The sequence below is a fragment of the Chiloscyllium punctatum genome, chromosome 2 (genome assembly GCF_047496795.1).
Source record: "Chiloscyllium punctatum isolate Juve2018m chromosome 2, sChiPun1.3, whole genome shotgun sequence".
Lineage (NCBI taxonomy): Eukaryota > Metazoa > Chordata > Chondrichthyes > Orectolobiformes > Hemiscylliidae > Chiloscyllium > Chiloscyllium punctatum.
In genome coordinates, this window is record NC_092740.1 from 83,394,380 (window position 1) to 83,411,670 (window position 17,291).

At 40.6% G+C, this 17,291-nt stretch overlaps 1 protein-coding gene across 1 annotated transcript in view; it reads left to right on the plus strand.

The window, feature by feature from the left end:
* The window catches only part of tmc2b (transmembrane channel-like 2b), a 74,870-nt gene that overhangs the window by 12,892 nt on the left and 44,687 nt on the right, over positions 1 to 17,291 (plus strand). The window contains exons 9-11 of the mRNA XM_072591269.1: positions 5,216 to 5,404; positions 11,411 to 11,590; positions 16,690 to 16,833. Of these exons, the coding sequence (XP_072447370.1) occupies positions 5,216 to 5,404; positions 11,411 to 11,590; positions 16,690 to 16,833 (513 nt within the window). The remainder of the gene's footprint in view (positions 1 to 5,215; positions 5,405 to 11,410; positions 11,591 to 16,689; positions 16,834 to 17,291) is intronic.

Sequence of the window (17,291 nt, forward strand, 5' to 3'; positions counted from 1 at the left end):
ATTAGTGAAGGTAGGTTTCCTGTCCAGTTTCAATGTGGGAATGATAGTGGTAGAAGGTAGATGGTGAAAGGGGAATATTAATTCATTTTGACAACTGATGTTTGCAACAACTTAAAGTAGCAACCTCACAAAGAATTTAAAAAGAAGGATTTTGGTGAAATAAAGTTGCAAACTTGATTGATGTATTATTTTTGCTCTGTTGTACCTCAAATATTAATCAGCCCGACTCATGTATTGAATGTTTGTTCTTGAAAATGTCATCTTTATAATCTGCCATTGCTAAAGTGATATAAAAATGTGGTTGCTTACCATTCCTGGCAGAAATATATTAGTTTCTCAGAAATGGATTGAGATGTGACATTCTGCAAAATTGTCTAAAATTTGATCCCCCACCCCACTACATCTCATTGCAGCTGTATTAGACATTCCTTTCAAGCTGCAACAATAATTTTTAATCATGAAAGTACAAATTCGAGGGCAGAATGAATTTATCATGCAATTAAATGTCCTGTAATTTTCAATAATTTTCTGTACCTTTTCCAAATTATTGATTGCTCCATAATGAGAAAATTTGATAAAGATGTCTCATGTCTCATGAACTTGAGTTGTTTGAATAAGTAACAAAGAGGATTGATGAGGACAGAGCGATGAACGTTATCCAAATGAACTTGAGTAAGGCATTTGACAAGGTTCCTCATGGAAGACTGGCTAGCAAAGTTAAATCTCATGGAATATAAGGAGAACTAGCCAGTTGGATACAGATCTGGCTCGAAGGTAGAAGAAAGAGGATGGTGGTGGACGATTGCTTTTCAGACTGGAGGCTCGTGACCAGTGGTGTGCCACAAAGATCGGTGCTGGGTCCACTGCTTTTCGTCATTTATACAAATGATTTGGATGTGAGCAAAGAAAGTGTAGTTAGTAAATTTGTAGATGACACTAAAATTGGAGGTGTAGTGGACAGCGAAGAAGGTTAACTCAGAGTATAATGGGATCTTGATCAGATGGGCCAACAGGCTGAGTGGCAGATCTCAGAGATACTGCATTTTGGAAAGGCAAATCTTAGCAGGACTTATACACTTAATGGGAAGGTCCTGGGGACTGTTGCTGAACAAAGAGACCCTGGAGTCCAGGTTCTTAGTTCCTTGAAAGTGGAGTCACAGGTAGATAAGATAGTGAAGAATTTGGTATGCTTTCCTTTATTAGCCAGAGCATTGAGTATAAGAATTGGGAGGTCATGTTGCAGCTGTACAGGATATTGGTTAGCCACTTGTGGAATATTGTGTGCAATTCTGGTCTCCTTCCTATTGGACGGATATTCTGAAACTTGAAAGGGTTCATATAAGATTTACAAGGAAGTTGCCAAAGTTGGAGGATTTGAGCTATAGGAAAAGGCTGATTAGGCTGGGGCTGTTTTCCCTGGAACATTGGAGGCTGAGGGGTGACCTTATAGAGGTTTATAAAATCATGAAGAGCATGGATAGGATAAATAGACAAAGTCTTTTCCCTATGATGGTGGCATCCAGAACTGGAGGGCATAGGTTTAGGGTGAGAGGGGAAAAATTTTAAAGGGTCCTAAGAGCCAACTTTTTCACATAGAGGGTGGTATATGTATGGAATGAGCTGCCAGAGGAAGTGGTGGAGGCTAGTAGGATTACAACATTTAAAAGGTAACTGGATGGGTATATGAATAGGCAGGGTTTAGAGGGATATGGGCTAAGTGCTAGCAAATGGGACGAGATTAGTTAAGGATATCTGGTCGGCATGGACAGGTTGGACTGAAGGGTCTGTTTCAGTGCTATGCATCTCTCTGACTCTATGACTCTATGTAATCAATGAATCAGAAGTATTCTGCAAGTCACTTTATATTTATAGAATCACAGAAGAGTACAGAATAACACAACACAAAGGAGGCCATGTTGTTCATTGCACCAGGCCTTCAAAAGAGATAGTTTTTAATTCATTCAGGGGAGCACATCTTGCTCATCCCGAGTTGCTCTTGAGAAGGTGATGGTGAGCTCCTTCTTGAACTGCTGTTAGGAGGATGTTCCAAGACTTTGAGCCAGCCCCAGTAAAATAATGGTGACATGTTTCCAAGTCAGGACAGTGAATGTGTTGGAGAGGAAATGGCAGGTTGTGGTGTTCCCATGTACAGTATCTGCTACCTTGTCTTTCTAGATGCTAGTGGGGTTTTAGGCAGTGTTGTCTCAGAATGTTTGGTGAATTTCTGAAGTGCATATTTGATGATGGCACCTACTGTTACTGCTGGTCTTCAGTGATGGAGGGTCTGAATGTTTATAGAGGTGATATAAATCAACTGAGCTGCTTTATCTTGGACAATATCTTTGAATGTTGTTGGAACTGTGCTCATCCAGACAAGTGGGGAATATTCCATCACAGTCCTCACTTGTGCCTTGTAGATGGCTTTGGGGAGTTAGGTGGTGAGTCACTTGCTACAGGATTTCTAGCATTTTAGCTGCTCTTGTAGCCCCAGTATTTATATGCTTACAATTCAATTTAAGCAATTCAATTAGTCTCAGTCCCCTGCTCTTTGCTCATAGCCCTGCAAATATCCCCTTCCAAATGTATATCCAAGTTATGCTTTAAAATGACTATTATATCTGAATCTGCCATTCTTTCAAGCAGCACATTAAAGATCATAACAGCTTGCTACTTTTTAAAGTCACGTTGCCTTTGATTCTTTTGCTAATTATCTTAACCTTGGTTATTGATACTTCTGCCATTGATTCCTCTGTCAAAACCTTATGCAACTTTCAACACTTCCACAATACCCTCCTTACCATTTTTTTCTCTATGGAATAGAGCCCTCGCCCAATGTAGTTTTGAAATCTTTCATTCCTGACACTATTCTAAAATATCTGTTAAACTTCTTCACAGCCCTCCTGAAGTACAGTGGCAAGAGTTGGCCACAATGCACCAATTGAAGGCTAACCAATATCTTAGAAAAATTTAGTCTAAGCTTCTCACTTTTGTGCTCCAAGCTTCTATTTCTTTAGATCTTTCTTTAGATCTTCTTAGCAGGCTGCTTAACTTATCTTGCTACCTTCAAAACTTGTGTACCCCTGGATTTCTCTGTGCTTGGACGAGTTTAAGTCAAATTGTTTGCCAACTGCATTTCTACATTTCACCATGAAGTAATTCACTCAACATTGCAATGTATGTGCTCTAAATCACCACACCATCCTTCCCAGTACTTAGCACCAAAAATAGTTGTGTAACTGCTAACAGGCTGAATCTTACCTCTTTTATTTCACTGTCCATTTTGCCGAGCTTCACAGAGGTTTTCTCTTCATAAGGCCTCGCAACAGCTCTCACTGTACATTACCAAACTCATAGTAATGACCTATCCTGCCTCATGGTCACCCTCTCGGTCAATTCTTGCCCCATTCTACTACTGGAATAACTCACCATTGCCAGGATCTTCGAGAAAGGACCAGCAACTCTGGCACGAGTGCCATCTTTACAAGATGCTACGTACCAGACGAGCATTAGCAATCTGATGTTGTTGCTCACTGGTAATGTTATGACACAACAGTCACAAACCCACGCTGCTCATGGCATATTGCAAGCATGGCTGATACTAACTCACCCATTCAATCCCATTCTCTCATGTTAGTCTTTGTTTAACCACTTGGTCACGTGTTTTCCTTATCCTTAGTTACATCTCAACTAAATACTGCCTCTAGGTCATCACAACTCTTTCACCAATGCCCATTTATTGCACGTTGCAAAAGAAAGGTGGTTGTAGTGCTGCTCCAATGGACTCTTTGGCAATGGACCCTTATTTGATACTACAGCTTCCCTTTACATTCTCTTGAACAATCAAAGCATGTATCCTCAAGTCCACATGGTGTAGGTACATCTATAGTGCTTTAAGAAGGGACCTTCAGGATTTTGACCAAGTAACAGAGGAGGAATAATGTTATAGTTCCCAGTCAGGACAGTGTGAGGTTTGGAGGGCAACTTTCAGGTATTGTTCCCACACATCTGCTGCTTTATCCTTCGCGCTGAAAGAAGTATGGTTTTGGAAAGAATTCTAAAAGTTCAGAAATGATTACTTTAAAAAGGTAGCCCATGCATTTTTAAGAAAGTAGTACCTGAGCCGAAGCAGTTTCCTTATTTTTTTTTGATTAGATTACTTGCAGTGTGGAAACAAGCCCTTCGGCCCAAAAAGTCCACACCGCCCTTCCGAAGAGCAAGCTACCCAGATCCATTTCCCTACATTTACCCCTTCACCTAACACCACGGGCAATTTAGCATGGCTAATTCACCTAACCTGCACATTTTTGGACTGTGGGAGGAAACCGGAGCACCTGGAGGAAACCTACGCAGACACGGGGAGAATGTGCAAACTCCACACAGGCAGTTGCCTGAGGCGGGAAATAAACCCAGGTCTCTGACGCTGTGAGGCAGCAGTGCTAACCACTGTGCCACCGCACCGCCCACAAATGTTGAAGTTAAACATAAATATATAAAATAAAAGGTTGCAGCAGGCATAATGACCAGAAGCAGATGGCCTCAGGAGCCCAGCACTTCAAACCCGACCAACCAACAATAGAATAATTAAGCTTATGTCACTGCAGGCTTTCATCTTCTATTAATAAATGGCTTCCTTCAACCTGTTATACTATAGCATAAGTAGCAGTGTCATCCCAAAGGTGATTGGACTCAGCATTGACAGAGTGAGGGAAACGAAGACAGGCATAGAACAACAGACTAAAATGTTCTAAGAATGGATCAGAATCTGAGAACGTTAGACAGGAATTTTCCAACAATGGACTGGAGTTTATCCTTGGGTCTTTCCTGGCTTTCTCGGGACTGGACATGGTTAGAGTTGCAGACAGAAGCTGTACTGATGATTGTTCACACCCATTAGTATCCCATCCTCACTATTGTTGGTGTTCCTGGTAAGCCTATCTCTGCCAGTTCGATAAACGACGGTGAATGTTATTACTATTTCAGATATGTATATTTAGCAAATACATAAACTGTTATCTTCAGTTTTACTCACAAACTTCACCTCATTTCCATGAATTTCAGACTCCTCGCTCATACACATTTCAGAAGGAACAACACTGGTCCGCCCCTTCAGTCTCCCTTTTCCCTGAAGTGTTTTAAGAGCCATATACTATCTGTCATCAAACATGTCTATACCCAACTCTATAATATAATATGTTTATTTATGTTATTTTGACAGGAATCTATTGTGGATGAAGAGGAAAACCAAAAAGATGAAAACATTCACTTGAGGAGATTTCTTATCGTGTTAGCTAATTTTCTTATATTTTGTTGTCTTGCTGGAAGTGGCTATCTCATATTTTATGTTGTGAAGAAGTCGCAGACATATACAACATTGGAAGAGTTAACATGGTATCAGAAAAATGAAGTAAGTAGCAAACTATAATTATAAAGTGCAAGGAAGTCAAATGCACATTTATGCTCTTTTCAAAAAGTTATCTTGTTATTTATTAAGTACACTATACTTATTTGAATTTCTATTTGCACAGTGGAACATAGCAATTCCTAGTTTTTATTGACAAAGTTAATCCATTTAAATGATATGCATTTCCTACTATTGTTCAAGTGTTGGCCTTTTTTATCATACTTAACTATAGGGAAGATTATTCACAAATTTAATCTAGTATGCTATTGGGTACAGGAAAACAAAGAATGTGCTCACAATTTACCTGTTTCTGATGACCATGTGAACCTTGATGTTGAGGGTCTTTGACAAAGTTTTGGTGCCTTAAAAGCAGCAGTGTTTGTTGGCACACCAAGGAGGAGTAAATTGAGGGTTGGCAGGGCAACGCAGATGGCAAGCCGATGATCAAGGACAGAATGAGGGGGAGATGCTGTGTCTTGGAAGGTTCAGAAGTTCGTTGTGCTTAATGAGTAGAAAGAGTATCGAGGTTATTGTACAACACACTCTCAAAACAGAATGGCTGCAGGCAAATATATGAGGATTGTGGAGTTGTACTTTCATATTGTGACCATTTGAAGGAGACCCCTAATAATCAGGAGCCCAGTGGTTGGGCAAGCATATTCAGCTATACACAATCTTTACAATTCCAGCAGATCAACAGAACAACTATAATCGAGTAATAATATTCCACAAGATCTTTAGAACTCATGGATCCAAAGTAAACTTTCACTGATTATTACCTCATGATCTCCCAGGTATGAAGTGAACAATGCAGCAAGGGATGCAAATGCAATCTATAAGCTGTCACATTGACAAAGGCCAACTTTCCTGGGATAGCAGAACTACTTTATGAAGAGAGACTGCATTGGCTTGGACTACCTTCACTGGTGTTTGGAAGAAAGAAAGGGGACCTCAGAGAAACCTATGACATTCTGTCATGCCTAGAAAGGGTAAACAGGAAGGATGTTCCTGAAGACCATGGAATCCAGAACCCGGGGTCACAGTTGAAGGGTATAGTTGAGAAGAGTTGGGAAGAATTTTCTTCAGCTAGAAAGTGGTGAGCCAGTGGAATTCTCTGCCACCAAAAACATTTGAGGTTTAAATGTTTTGAAGAAAGTTATAGTTCTTAGGGTTAAAGGGAACAAAGAGTAAGTGTGAAAGTATACTGAGTTGGATAATGAGCCATGAGTATTGAATGGTGGAGCAGATTGGAAGAGTTGAATACCCATACTTATCTTCTCTATTCAAGCAGCATCAATTTCCCTTAGAATGCAGGGAGTCAGGCGGGCAGAGCGGGTTTGCTGCTATTGCAGGATTGCCACAGGTAGAGCGTGAAATCTATTATCGCCATCATAGTGTCCTATCAGCATTCAGCAGTCTTCAGGAATGGGAAAGGTTCCTACTCCATGAATGTACAGATCATCTGTGACCAGCCAGATAATATAGGTCGACACATACTATCCAAAGAACTGTCGTGACGCCCAAATTCTGGAATACGCACAGCACCTTTCAGCACCACATCAACATTAACCCTCTTCAAACCTTGGCTCATGAAACCTGAGAGAAATCCACAGACTGATGCTGAGGAGAGGTACAATGCTGTACATGTTTCCACAAGGGTCATGGTGGAGCAGATCATAGAATACCTGAAGATTCAGCCATCAAGACCAGTCAAGCAGTGTGGTGCAGTACATCTTAGACTGAGTGTCTCACGTTGTAGCTCTTCATAACCTGACTCTACTAAAGGGGATGCCTTGGCCCGGGATGAGATGGAGGTATGGGAGGTCTGTTGTGAAGAGAAAGCTGATGCTAAGGATGTTCTGATGGAGTAGGGAGACCCTCACGGGCACCAAGATGACAGGGCTATTGCCCAACAAATCAGAGAGGTTGCTTCTTTCTGAATGTGATGTGATGATTTTGAGGCAGTAAGCCAAGAGGAGAGCTCTTGAGGTTCTAGGTGAACTGTAGCTGTGTCACAGTGGGCTCTCCCATGAACTGAGGCTCATGCATGGCTGCAATACTCTGAGCCATCCCTTACTAAAGCGAAAGCTGATCAGTGAGCACACGCTGGGATCAGTGAGCACATCCTGGAGAACTGCTCAAGAAACCCACAGAAACTGGGTCACTTGACCTGAAACGTTAACTCTGATTTCTCTCCACAGATTCTGCCAGACCTGCTGAGATTTTCCAGCAACTTCCATTTTTGTTGCGGATGTGAAATGTTCAGTTAACACTCTACCAATGTCCTCCAGCTCCACACACACTTTGCCTCCTTGGTCCTTAACAGGCCCCACTCTTTTCTGAGCTTTCCTCTTCCTCTGGACATACTTATAGAATGTTTTGGAATTCTCCCAAATCTTACCAATATTTTCTCATGCCTCTTCTTTGCTCTCCTCATTGCTTTCTTAAGTTCCCGCCTGCACTTTATTTCCTCTACTAAGGCCCCTGTTAAAAGCCTCTCTTTTCTTCTTAAGCGTCTGAATATTCTTAGATATCCGAGTTATCTCAGGCCTATTGCTCATATATTTCACCCTAAAGGGAATGTGTTGGGTCTATACTCTCACCAATTCCATTTGAATGCAGCCCTCTACCCCACCCTTCCAGAATTGTTATGTTTTGGATCTATCCAGAAGTAACTCTTCCCAGTCTACTTTGAGCAGATCCTGCTTTACTGAATAAAGTCTGCATTTCCCCGATTCAAGATCCTTTCTTGCTGAAACTTCCACAAGAGACTTAGAACGTACAGTTTTAACATACGCATAGTAGCAGCACATGGTTTGCGATGACCATCCAGTATCCTGAGGTGTTAACAGTTCCACACTATACATCACCAAGAAATGGTGAGAATCACCTCTCAGGTGTGCTTTCCCTACCTCATACGGAGATTGCTGAGCCTACCTTTGGAGGCTGTTGCTGACGATATAAGTTTTGATTCCTGCACCCTTTTTGTCATCTCTTGGTATAATTTTCATGAACTGTCTGAATGGGTCCCAATGCATAGCTGTTCCAGACCCAAAATCCCGCTGTTCAATTGCTTGGACAAAGTGTGTGTCTCTGAGGGAGTACAGGCACAAACATTGCTGACGTAGCAAGACTTTCAACGTGTCCCGATGGAAGGACAGTATCTCTTTGCAGTGTGCAAAGATGCTGCACAGCTTTTAAATTAGGCAATGAAGTTGGAGCCTGGAGTGGTAATTAGATTACTACAAACATTAGAACAATAAAAATACTTACAAATGTAATGTTTTATGAATTAATGAGATAGTATTGCTGAGGGGCTCTCAAAATGATTTATTCTTCCTTTGCCTACCAGAACATTCAGCTCCGAGCTTGACATTCACTGGTGGTGTGGAGAGAGTTTCATTAATGATATTGTCTGGTGACTATGGAGGCTGGGGAAGGTGTCCTCTGTGGCTTTGGGGTATAGAGAGTCCTGGCCTGGTGAAAGCATCTGCACAGATGTAGGAATGTTTTCTTCAACCTGATCTGCTCCAAGTAATGGGATCTCAGTGGAGGGGAGTTCGGGGCAGGGCATCTCTGTAACATCCTGAGATAAAACTCCTGGATGCCTGTCTGTCGCTCCTCCTCATTTTCAGAGCCAGTTGTCTCCTTCAGAAGAAAGGATACTTAGAGTGAGGTCAAAGTGCTTATCCTGTGTCACAGCGACATTAATATTGAGCAGCCCAGATGATAACAAAGGAGTGCAGGTTCAAGCATTTATCCAGCAGAATGTTCTGATGGATCTAGATTTTCAAGGCAAACACTGCCTGTCTTTCCTTGATTAAGTCCTTGCATGCCAAAGCCATCACATTAGACAGAAGATGGATGGAGTGCTCCATCTTTTGCTCCAGTTTAATGATGGTCTGCACCATCCCTGTCTCATGTCCCTTGCTTGTCTCTGCAAGGTGACCTTGTGAAGCTTATGACTTTGTACATGGCTAGATCTTCCTCATGGGATTCAATAAGTGCCTGCTTTCAAATAACATTTATATGTCAGAGAGCTTGGCTGCTGCTTCTTCCAGCAGATATGAACATGTTCCTTTATTTTCTAGTTTATTAAGAAACAAGCTACTATTAACTATTTCCTTATTTTCCTAACTATTCTATGAAAGTAACGCTTAACATTTTAACTCTATTTCTCTTACTATTTTGTACCTAAGTTTTTTTTTGTATCTAGGTACCTTTATATCTGAGATGGCACTGTGTATGGTCACATTATGCACTTTTCACTGTACTCCTGTACTTCTGTATTTGAGTGCATGTGATAATAAAGTCTGAATCTAAATCTAAATCTGAATCTAAATCTAAATCTAAATCTAAATCTAAATCTGAATCTAAATCTGAATCTAAATCTAAATCTGAATTTAAATCTAAATGTCAGTGATGTGTTCTCCATGCTGTGTCCTAAGTATAATTTATCAAAAGTAACCACCATGTTGACACTCTTTGTGCTGATCAAGAGTGCAGTAAAACACCTTACTGGTGGCTCCCTTGAGATGACATCATCTTCATCGGACAGTCTCAGGGGCCTGTTCCATTTTGTTATCTGTTTACAGCAGATGTAATAAAGAGAGAATTAATTGATGAAGATGCGCAAATACAATGTTCGGGAGTGTGTGAGAGTGGCTGTATTTCTGAGAAGATCCAGAATGCAGTCTTCCTCACTGGCATTTGCCATTCCAATCTCTCCACTGGCATGGGACAATTTTGGGTCCTCACCTACCAGTTGGGTCACATCTTCTTCAAAAGGTGGCATGGAGATGTAGATCACGAACCCATCTGCTAATCCTGGTCCTTCTCGTTTTTCCTGCATGCCAGCACGTCTTACAATGAGTGTGATGGGAATATGTACATGAGAACTTGATGAGCCCGAAGTCCTGCTAGTGGTGATCCCTCCCAGTAATTGAATGGGAAATGCAGTACCCAGGAAATCTTAGAAGATTGTCAGTTTAAGTTGGATGTGAGCCTTAGTTCACATCATTTGTCATATGATGGTGAGGTTAGCTCACCAATTTAACAAATCAATACAGTGGTGGAGGTAGATTAATGGATAGCCCTTTGAAATTAAGGTTACAATACAAAGATAATAGTACTTAGCCTTGTGGGGCACAGGAAATCGTTCATTTACTTCCTGCACTGAATCCTGATGTATCAATGCAACTGAGAGGTGGCACTGACTTCTGACAGGATCTGGGAGCAGGATGCCTGGATCTGATAGGATTTGAGAGCAGGATGCCTGGATCTGATGAAAGGGCTTTGTTTGCCCTTCAGGTTCTGGACAGCCTAAAGCAGAACCGTGATTAAAACACAGCGCTATCTAATGAGGCTTGGCAGACATCTTTGTGGAACATGGGTATGGAAGGAAGACCAATGCCTGACTTGGTTTGCAACATATGAAGGGGTGCCTGGCTGGCCTTTAAAAATATTACCAGAACCTTTAACCCTGAAAGGTGCATGCAGAGGCAAGAATGTTCGCTTGCCAGCCGCATATGATTCGCGATTTAATTTAGCAAAAAAAATTGTTTGCATGCAAAACAATTCAAATTTGAATTAGCTTTATTGTCACATGTACTCACATGAGTACAGTGAAAAGTTTACAAGCTACCACTACAGACCTTCTCAGGTACTAAGGTGTGTAGGTACAGATTTGTAAGTATTGGAAGAAGTGAGCTGAAGAATGAATGATCACTTCAGAAACCTTGCCATGGATCATGACCTGCTGTAATGCCATCTAAGAGATCTACTGCCACACATTAACTCCAAAATAATTTTAAACAGCTTCTGTATAATCGTTTCATATTGCTCTATGATTTGTTCTCTCATGTATAGATCAGTTCAGAAGGGTTCATGTTTATTGATTTGATTGAATTCAATATAGATTTTGCAATGCAAATTACATTTGCAGATATCTTGTCAGTAAGTTGACAGAACAGTGACAATGACTATTCTTTCCTATTGCTCTTCCTGCAGATTGATATCGTCATGGCTTTGTTGGGAATGTTTGTTCCTCCACTGTTTGAAACCATTGCTGCTCTGGAAAATTATCATCCCCGTATTGCACTGAAGTGGCAGCTTTGGCGAATGTTTGCTCTTTTTCTCGGTAACTTGTATACATTCCTGCTGGCTCTTATCGATCAAGTCAATGCACAGGTGAGCTATTATCTTTGTTACTTTGCTATATCCTTTGCTTTATTTTTGATTCAAAGTGACTTTGCACTGGTTAACGATGGCTTCAATTTCCAATAGCAGTCTTCACTGTGACTGACAGGACAGGAGATGAGGCAATGGTGGGCAGAAATGATTAGATAGGAAACCTTATTTGCTGCAAAGCCTTAGCTGATAAGTATTATTTGGATATTGGCAGTAATAATGTTTATGTAGCATATGGAACAACTGTACATCTGACCCTCTGCTGACATAGACACTTAGCTGTATTGGTTGCTATGTAGGTGTGATATTTTTTAAAATACAATGGTAGAGTACCGGAGGATGCAGACAATTGGATTTTTCAAGGTGATGATCACTCTGGTGTGACGCCTGTTGTGTAGTTTCACATATGGAATGATATAGTGCTAAACATCAACAAAATGGTCCTGGGCTTGATATTGCAACATGCCTTAAGTATTGAAGCATCTACATGTACTCAATGAACAGGTCTCCTGTAAAGTTTGTCAGTAATCCAATGAATGCATGCCCAACTTCCCTGGCTGATATTTCACGTGATACATATTGCTACCCGAAGTAAGCAAATACCATAAAAGATGAGAGTAGCTGTTACACATCAAAGCCACAAAGAGAGTCCTGGTTTCAAAAGCAGTATAAAAAGTTAAAAGTTCCATGGAATTCTTGCATGTGATGCATCAATATGATTGAATTTTTCTTTTTGCTAATTTTTTTTGTTTTCAACCATTTTATAAAAAGGGAAAGTGGGAGAAGGCTAAACAGGGGTATAAAAACAGGTTGTAAAAACATTCTGAACCGAACTGTAGAAAAGTGTCTTCATTCAGATTGTTCTGAATCTTTGAAATTGTCTAGCATATGAGCATAGGATGTAGGAACAGAAATAAACAATTTCCCCTTGAGAATGTACTCTGACATAATTTAACTCAGAGGAGTGCACTGATAATCATGTCCCACTGTTCCTGAAGAAAGGTTGTACACAAAACATCAACTTCTCCACCTCCTGATGCTGCCTGGCTTGCTGTGTTCTTCCAGCCTCCTGCATGTTCACAGTTCCACAAGCTGTCACAAAACGTTTAAAATCCTAATGAGACCACTAAAGTGACCAACTTGTTTTGTCCGACTGCTATGCAGGACTAAAGCAGTTCACACCAGGCTTTGTCATTAACAGAAAATAACTCAAATGGTTGTAACACACTTAACTTTAACACATGGCAGAGAAAAGAAGGATTAATAATCTATTACTATGTAAATTAAACTATACCCCTTTAAAATCGACACACTAATTCACAAATAAAACCGACAAAAGACAGACAATTTCACACAGATATTATTGGTGGAAAAATATAGACCGTGAGCAGAATTCAGATCAAAAGTCCGCATCACAAGGGTGTGTTAAATTATCTTTCATAGTTTCCTTGAGTTTTATCAATAATGTCTGTAAAACAATGGTTGCCTTTCACTTTAGTGATTGATCTGGTGAATCTAGACCTTTCCTTGAATTAGAATTCTTTCCTTTAAGTTTTCTTGCTTTTTCTGGCTTTTTGATCAAAAGGGAAGAGAGAGAGATGTCTTCAGTTTGCTGGCTCTGGTGGTTTCTGGCTGTTCTGCACATACAGGTCTATAACAAATTGCAGCTCAATCAACCTGTCAAGACCATTTAGATTTTATAAGCTTCAACTACATCTAACTCTTCTAAGCTTCAATGGAAACAACGCTATCCTATATAATCTCATAAGATATCCCATTTATTCCAGGTATCAATCTAATCAACCTCCTTTGAACTGTCTCCAACACATTTACAACTTCCCTCAAATAAAGAGACCAAAACTGCTTGTTTTTGACATATAGTCTCACTAATGCCTTTTGTAACTGAAGCATAATATTCTTACTTGTAGGTTCAATTCCCCTCATTGTAAAGGATGAACCCTTTTAGCCTTCTTGATTACTTGCTGTAGCTGCATACTAACATTTTGTGATTCAGGCATTAGTACACCTAAATCTCTCTGCACCTTGGAACTCTGTTTTCCATTTAAGCGAAACGCTGCTTTTATTATTCTTTCTAATGAAATGCTGAGGTCTACTTGAAATAGGCTGCAACGATGGAACTTTCACAGCTTTTTAAAGCTCACAAGCAATCTCCACGTGAGTCTGCACGTTAGCACTTCTACAGGTCACAACATGTTTTCTCAGTTGTATGGCCAGCCTTTGATCTTTCAAAGACAAGGACACTTAGCCTCTGGAGCATTTTTGATGATCAAATGAAATACATCCCCAGTTGCTGTAGACATCCACTTCCATTAAAACCTTGATGTAGGGTCCACACCATGGATGCGATTAAAAGAAGACAAATTTTCTTTCAGCTTCCATTCAGAACATCCCATCTGGCTATTTTCCCCTTGACCCAACCCCAGTGCACAAATAGAACGGCTGGAAGTGAGAAAGTGGTGTCACTGGGAGGATGTGAGTTATAATGCCACAGGCTCATCAATGGCCTTGTAAGGTCTTGGAAGGTCAGTGTTGAGCAGCACCCAGAAGGTAAATCTCTAACCCTGCACAAAGCAACATGGGCAAGAACCCAGCAGGCTACATACCCAAAAGAGCAAGTACTTAGTTGCATCAGACATATCGGTACCCTCACAGTTTAGGTGAGAAGAGAGCATGACTTAGGAAGGCAAAGCTCCTGTCAAGTTACACTGTGGGAGCTAAAAGAGGGTAGCCCACTCATGCATTATACTCTCCTTATCCTGCTGCAGTTGCACATGTTGGTACATGCTCAATAACTGGGAAATGCTGTAGAAAGGAGGTGGAGTTCTGGGTTTGCTCCAATGCAAGGCCATCCAGGATCTACTGTTGGATGTGGTGGAGCAGAGCTTCCTGTGCCAGCCTCTGAGGTCCATGGGAAGTAATCAGCCTGAGCCCCTTACAGGATCCCAATCTCAACTCATGATAAATCCAAGCATCTCAGCATTAGAAGTGCAGGTTCAGCAGCTAAGTGTGATTGCCCACTATCTTTTAAATGAATTGCCCGATACTCAGATAGCTCCCTACTGCATGCATGCCAGTTTCATCCTAACATCAACCAGGGACTAAACGTTCCTCTTACCTGCCAATTGAAAAGTTAAAACCGATCTAATGAAGCTTTTTAAAAGGCTCTGCAAATGACTGTGGAGACATTCCAATGAAGGTATAGCAGGTTCCAAACACACCCACCTACCATCCCATTGAATTGCATTCTGATGGTCGGGGGATTCAGTGCTGGTCTCCAGGAAATGGTTTCCATAACATGCTTGAACTCATTCCTTTTCTGTCCCTACTGGCAATTTAAAATCTGGCCCAAATATGTGTTTCACGTCTCTGCCATTTCTTTGCTTTCAAGTACAATTTACCCTGCTTTTGCCCACAGTTCGAGAGAAAGATTCATGGTTTGTCTTTATATTCCTCACTTTATATTTTCTCTCTCTTTATTTGTTTCTTTAGTGACTTCACTCAATCTTCATGTTTGCTGCTTTTCCAGAACATTTTACAGACCTATTCACAGTCATAGAGTCATCCAGCACAGCAATATACCCTTCGGTCCAACCAGTCCATGATGAACATAATCCCAAACTAAACTAGTCTCACTTGCTTGCTCCTGGCCCATATTCCAAACATTAACTCTATCTATACCTGTCATTCTTTTATAAACTTCTATCAGCTCACCTCTCAAACTCTTACACTCTGGTGAGAAAAGTCACAGCCTTTCTTTGTAACTTAAACCTTCCATACCTGGCAACATCCTGGAAGTCTCTTTTGAACCCTCTCCAGCTTAATAGTATTCTTCGCATAACTGGTGACCAGAACTGGACACAGAAGACGCCTCACTAATGTTGTCTAATTCCTCTAATCAAATACAATAACATTTTCATTATTCAGTACTCCACTGACCTGAATGGTTGACAAACCAGGAACTTCAATATTCCCTTCAAGCATCATGTTACTGACATAAAATACTGGTGCTGTTGGTCTGAAGTGATTGTAAAAGAACTGGTTAAAGGTTTGCAGTACTATTCCCTCATAGTTTACAGCGAACTAGTCAAAGATGGAAGGATCTCAGAAAATCTCTGTAAGTTGCAGCATGTGGCAAGATATATTTTAGCTTGATTTCTATTGCTGTTACAAATTGGTTAACTTATGTTTTTGATGAACTGGTGCATCCAGATTCTGGTGTGCTCTGGGGAATGCGAAAGTAGACACACAGGAGAAAGCCATTCTCAATTATAAAGAACCTGTAATATGAACAGCTTTGAGGGCCTCGAAACACAATGTAATGAGGGTTTATGCATGAGAAATTTGTCAGTATTTGCTGGGACCAGGTGTTGAGTCTGTTTTGCATCCAACCAAGTTTAAGTAAATCTATTCCAATTGCTGATTAATCATGAAACTGTTTCGTACATGCATCAATGTGTTTGCATTCACCCCTGCATTAACATAAGCCATCTGTGTGTGTCTGGTGTCCAGCCTTGTTTTTCAGATTGCATAGAAACATTTTAAATTGTAAGCTGCTGAGGAAAGGAAATTAAATCTATAATAAGGCAATCAAATTAACTCTACACTCTCCTAAACCCTGACAATTTTCCAACAAAAATGTTGGCAACATTCAATCATGTTAGGGGCTGCCAGATATTCCAAGATATGGGATAGGTTTTCAGCCCTTACTTGGTCACATCCCAAAATTATTCATTAACCTGAAACCTGGGTTGGAGCAAGGCTGAACCCAAGTGGCAGGCAAAAATTGTTACAGCTGAGCTCAAGATCGAAGTACATTGTTTGCTAAACAAATGCCTTAAAATGTAGACAAATATGTAAATAACGGCAATGTACTGTGGTTGCTGGAAATCTGAAATAAAGCTGGAAACTATTGCAGATGCTTAACTAAAACTCTTTGGAAGAAGAGTCATATTAGATTTGATTCTGTCTCTCTGTCTACAGATGCTGCCTGAGCTGCTGAGTTTCTCCAGTACCTTCTATTATTATTGCAACAGATATTAATTCAAACTCTGAAAGTGTTTTTTTTTGGCTTTATTCAGTTGGCAGAGGAAGAAAGTATAAAGAATAAGACTTTAGCCATGATGAATTCCTTCAATTTTACTAATTCAACCTCTGAAAGCATTCCTGTAATAGATCCTGCAGATTTTCCCAGGGGACCTTGCTGGGAAACAGGTGTTGGAATGGTAAGATATTTGAACCCATACTGTAGAAATGGTTTCTACAATTTTCTGCTTTATTGCATTCAGGTAATTTTCACATCATAGCTCAAGATGCATCCTTGTATCACTGAATGTTCATTGGGTTTCAATGTGTAGTAATGGGCTTAGTTTAATTTCCCTCATCCTTGTGGGAGTGGTGGTAGTTAGTTAGTAGAGGGGTTATATAGTGAGGTGGGAAGGAATGGGTTGGTAATCCAGTTACCTTCCTGACTCTCCAAGATAATCTCAGGGATGGGAAACCTTGAGCCAAGAATGTGTTGGGGTGTAGGGAATGTTGTAATTTAAATTCAGATCAACCTCCCATGATCTGGATTGATTCTCCTGCTTCACAAAGGAAGCTGCTGCCAGGAAGTGATACCCTTGTGGAAGACCCTACTGTCCTTTCAACAAATATCCTCTTTGCCAGGCATGCCTGCCTGGCC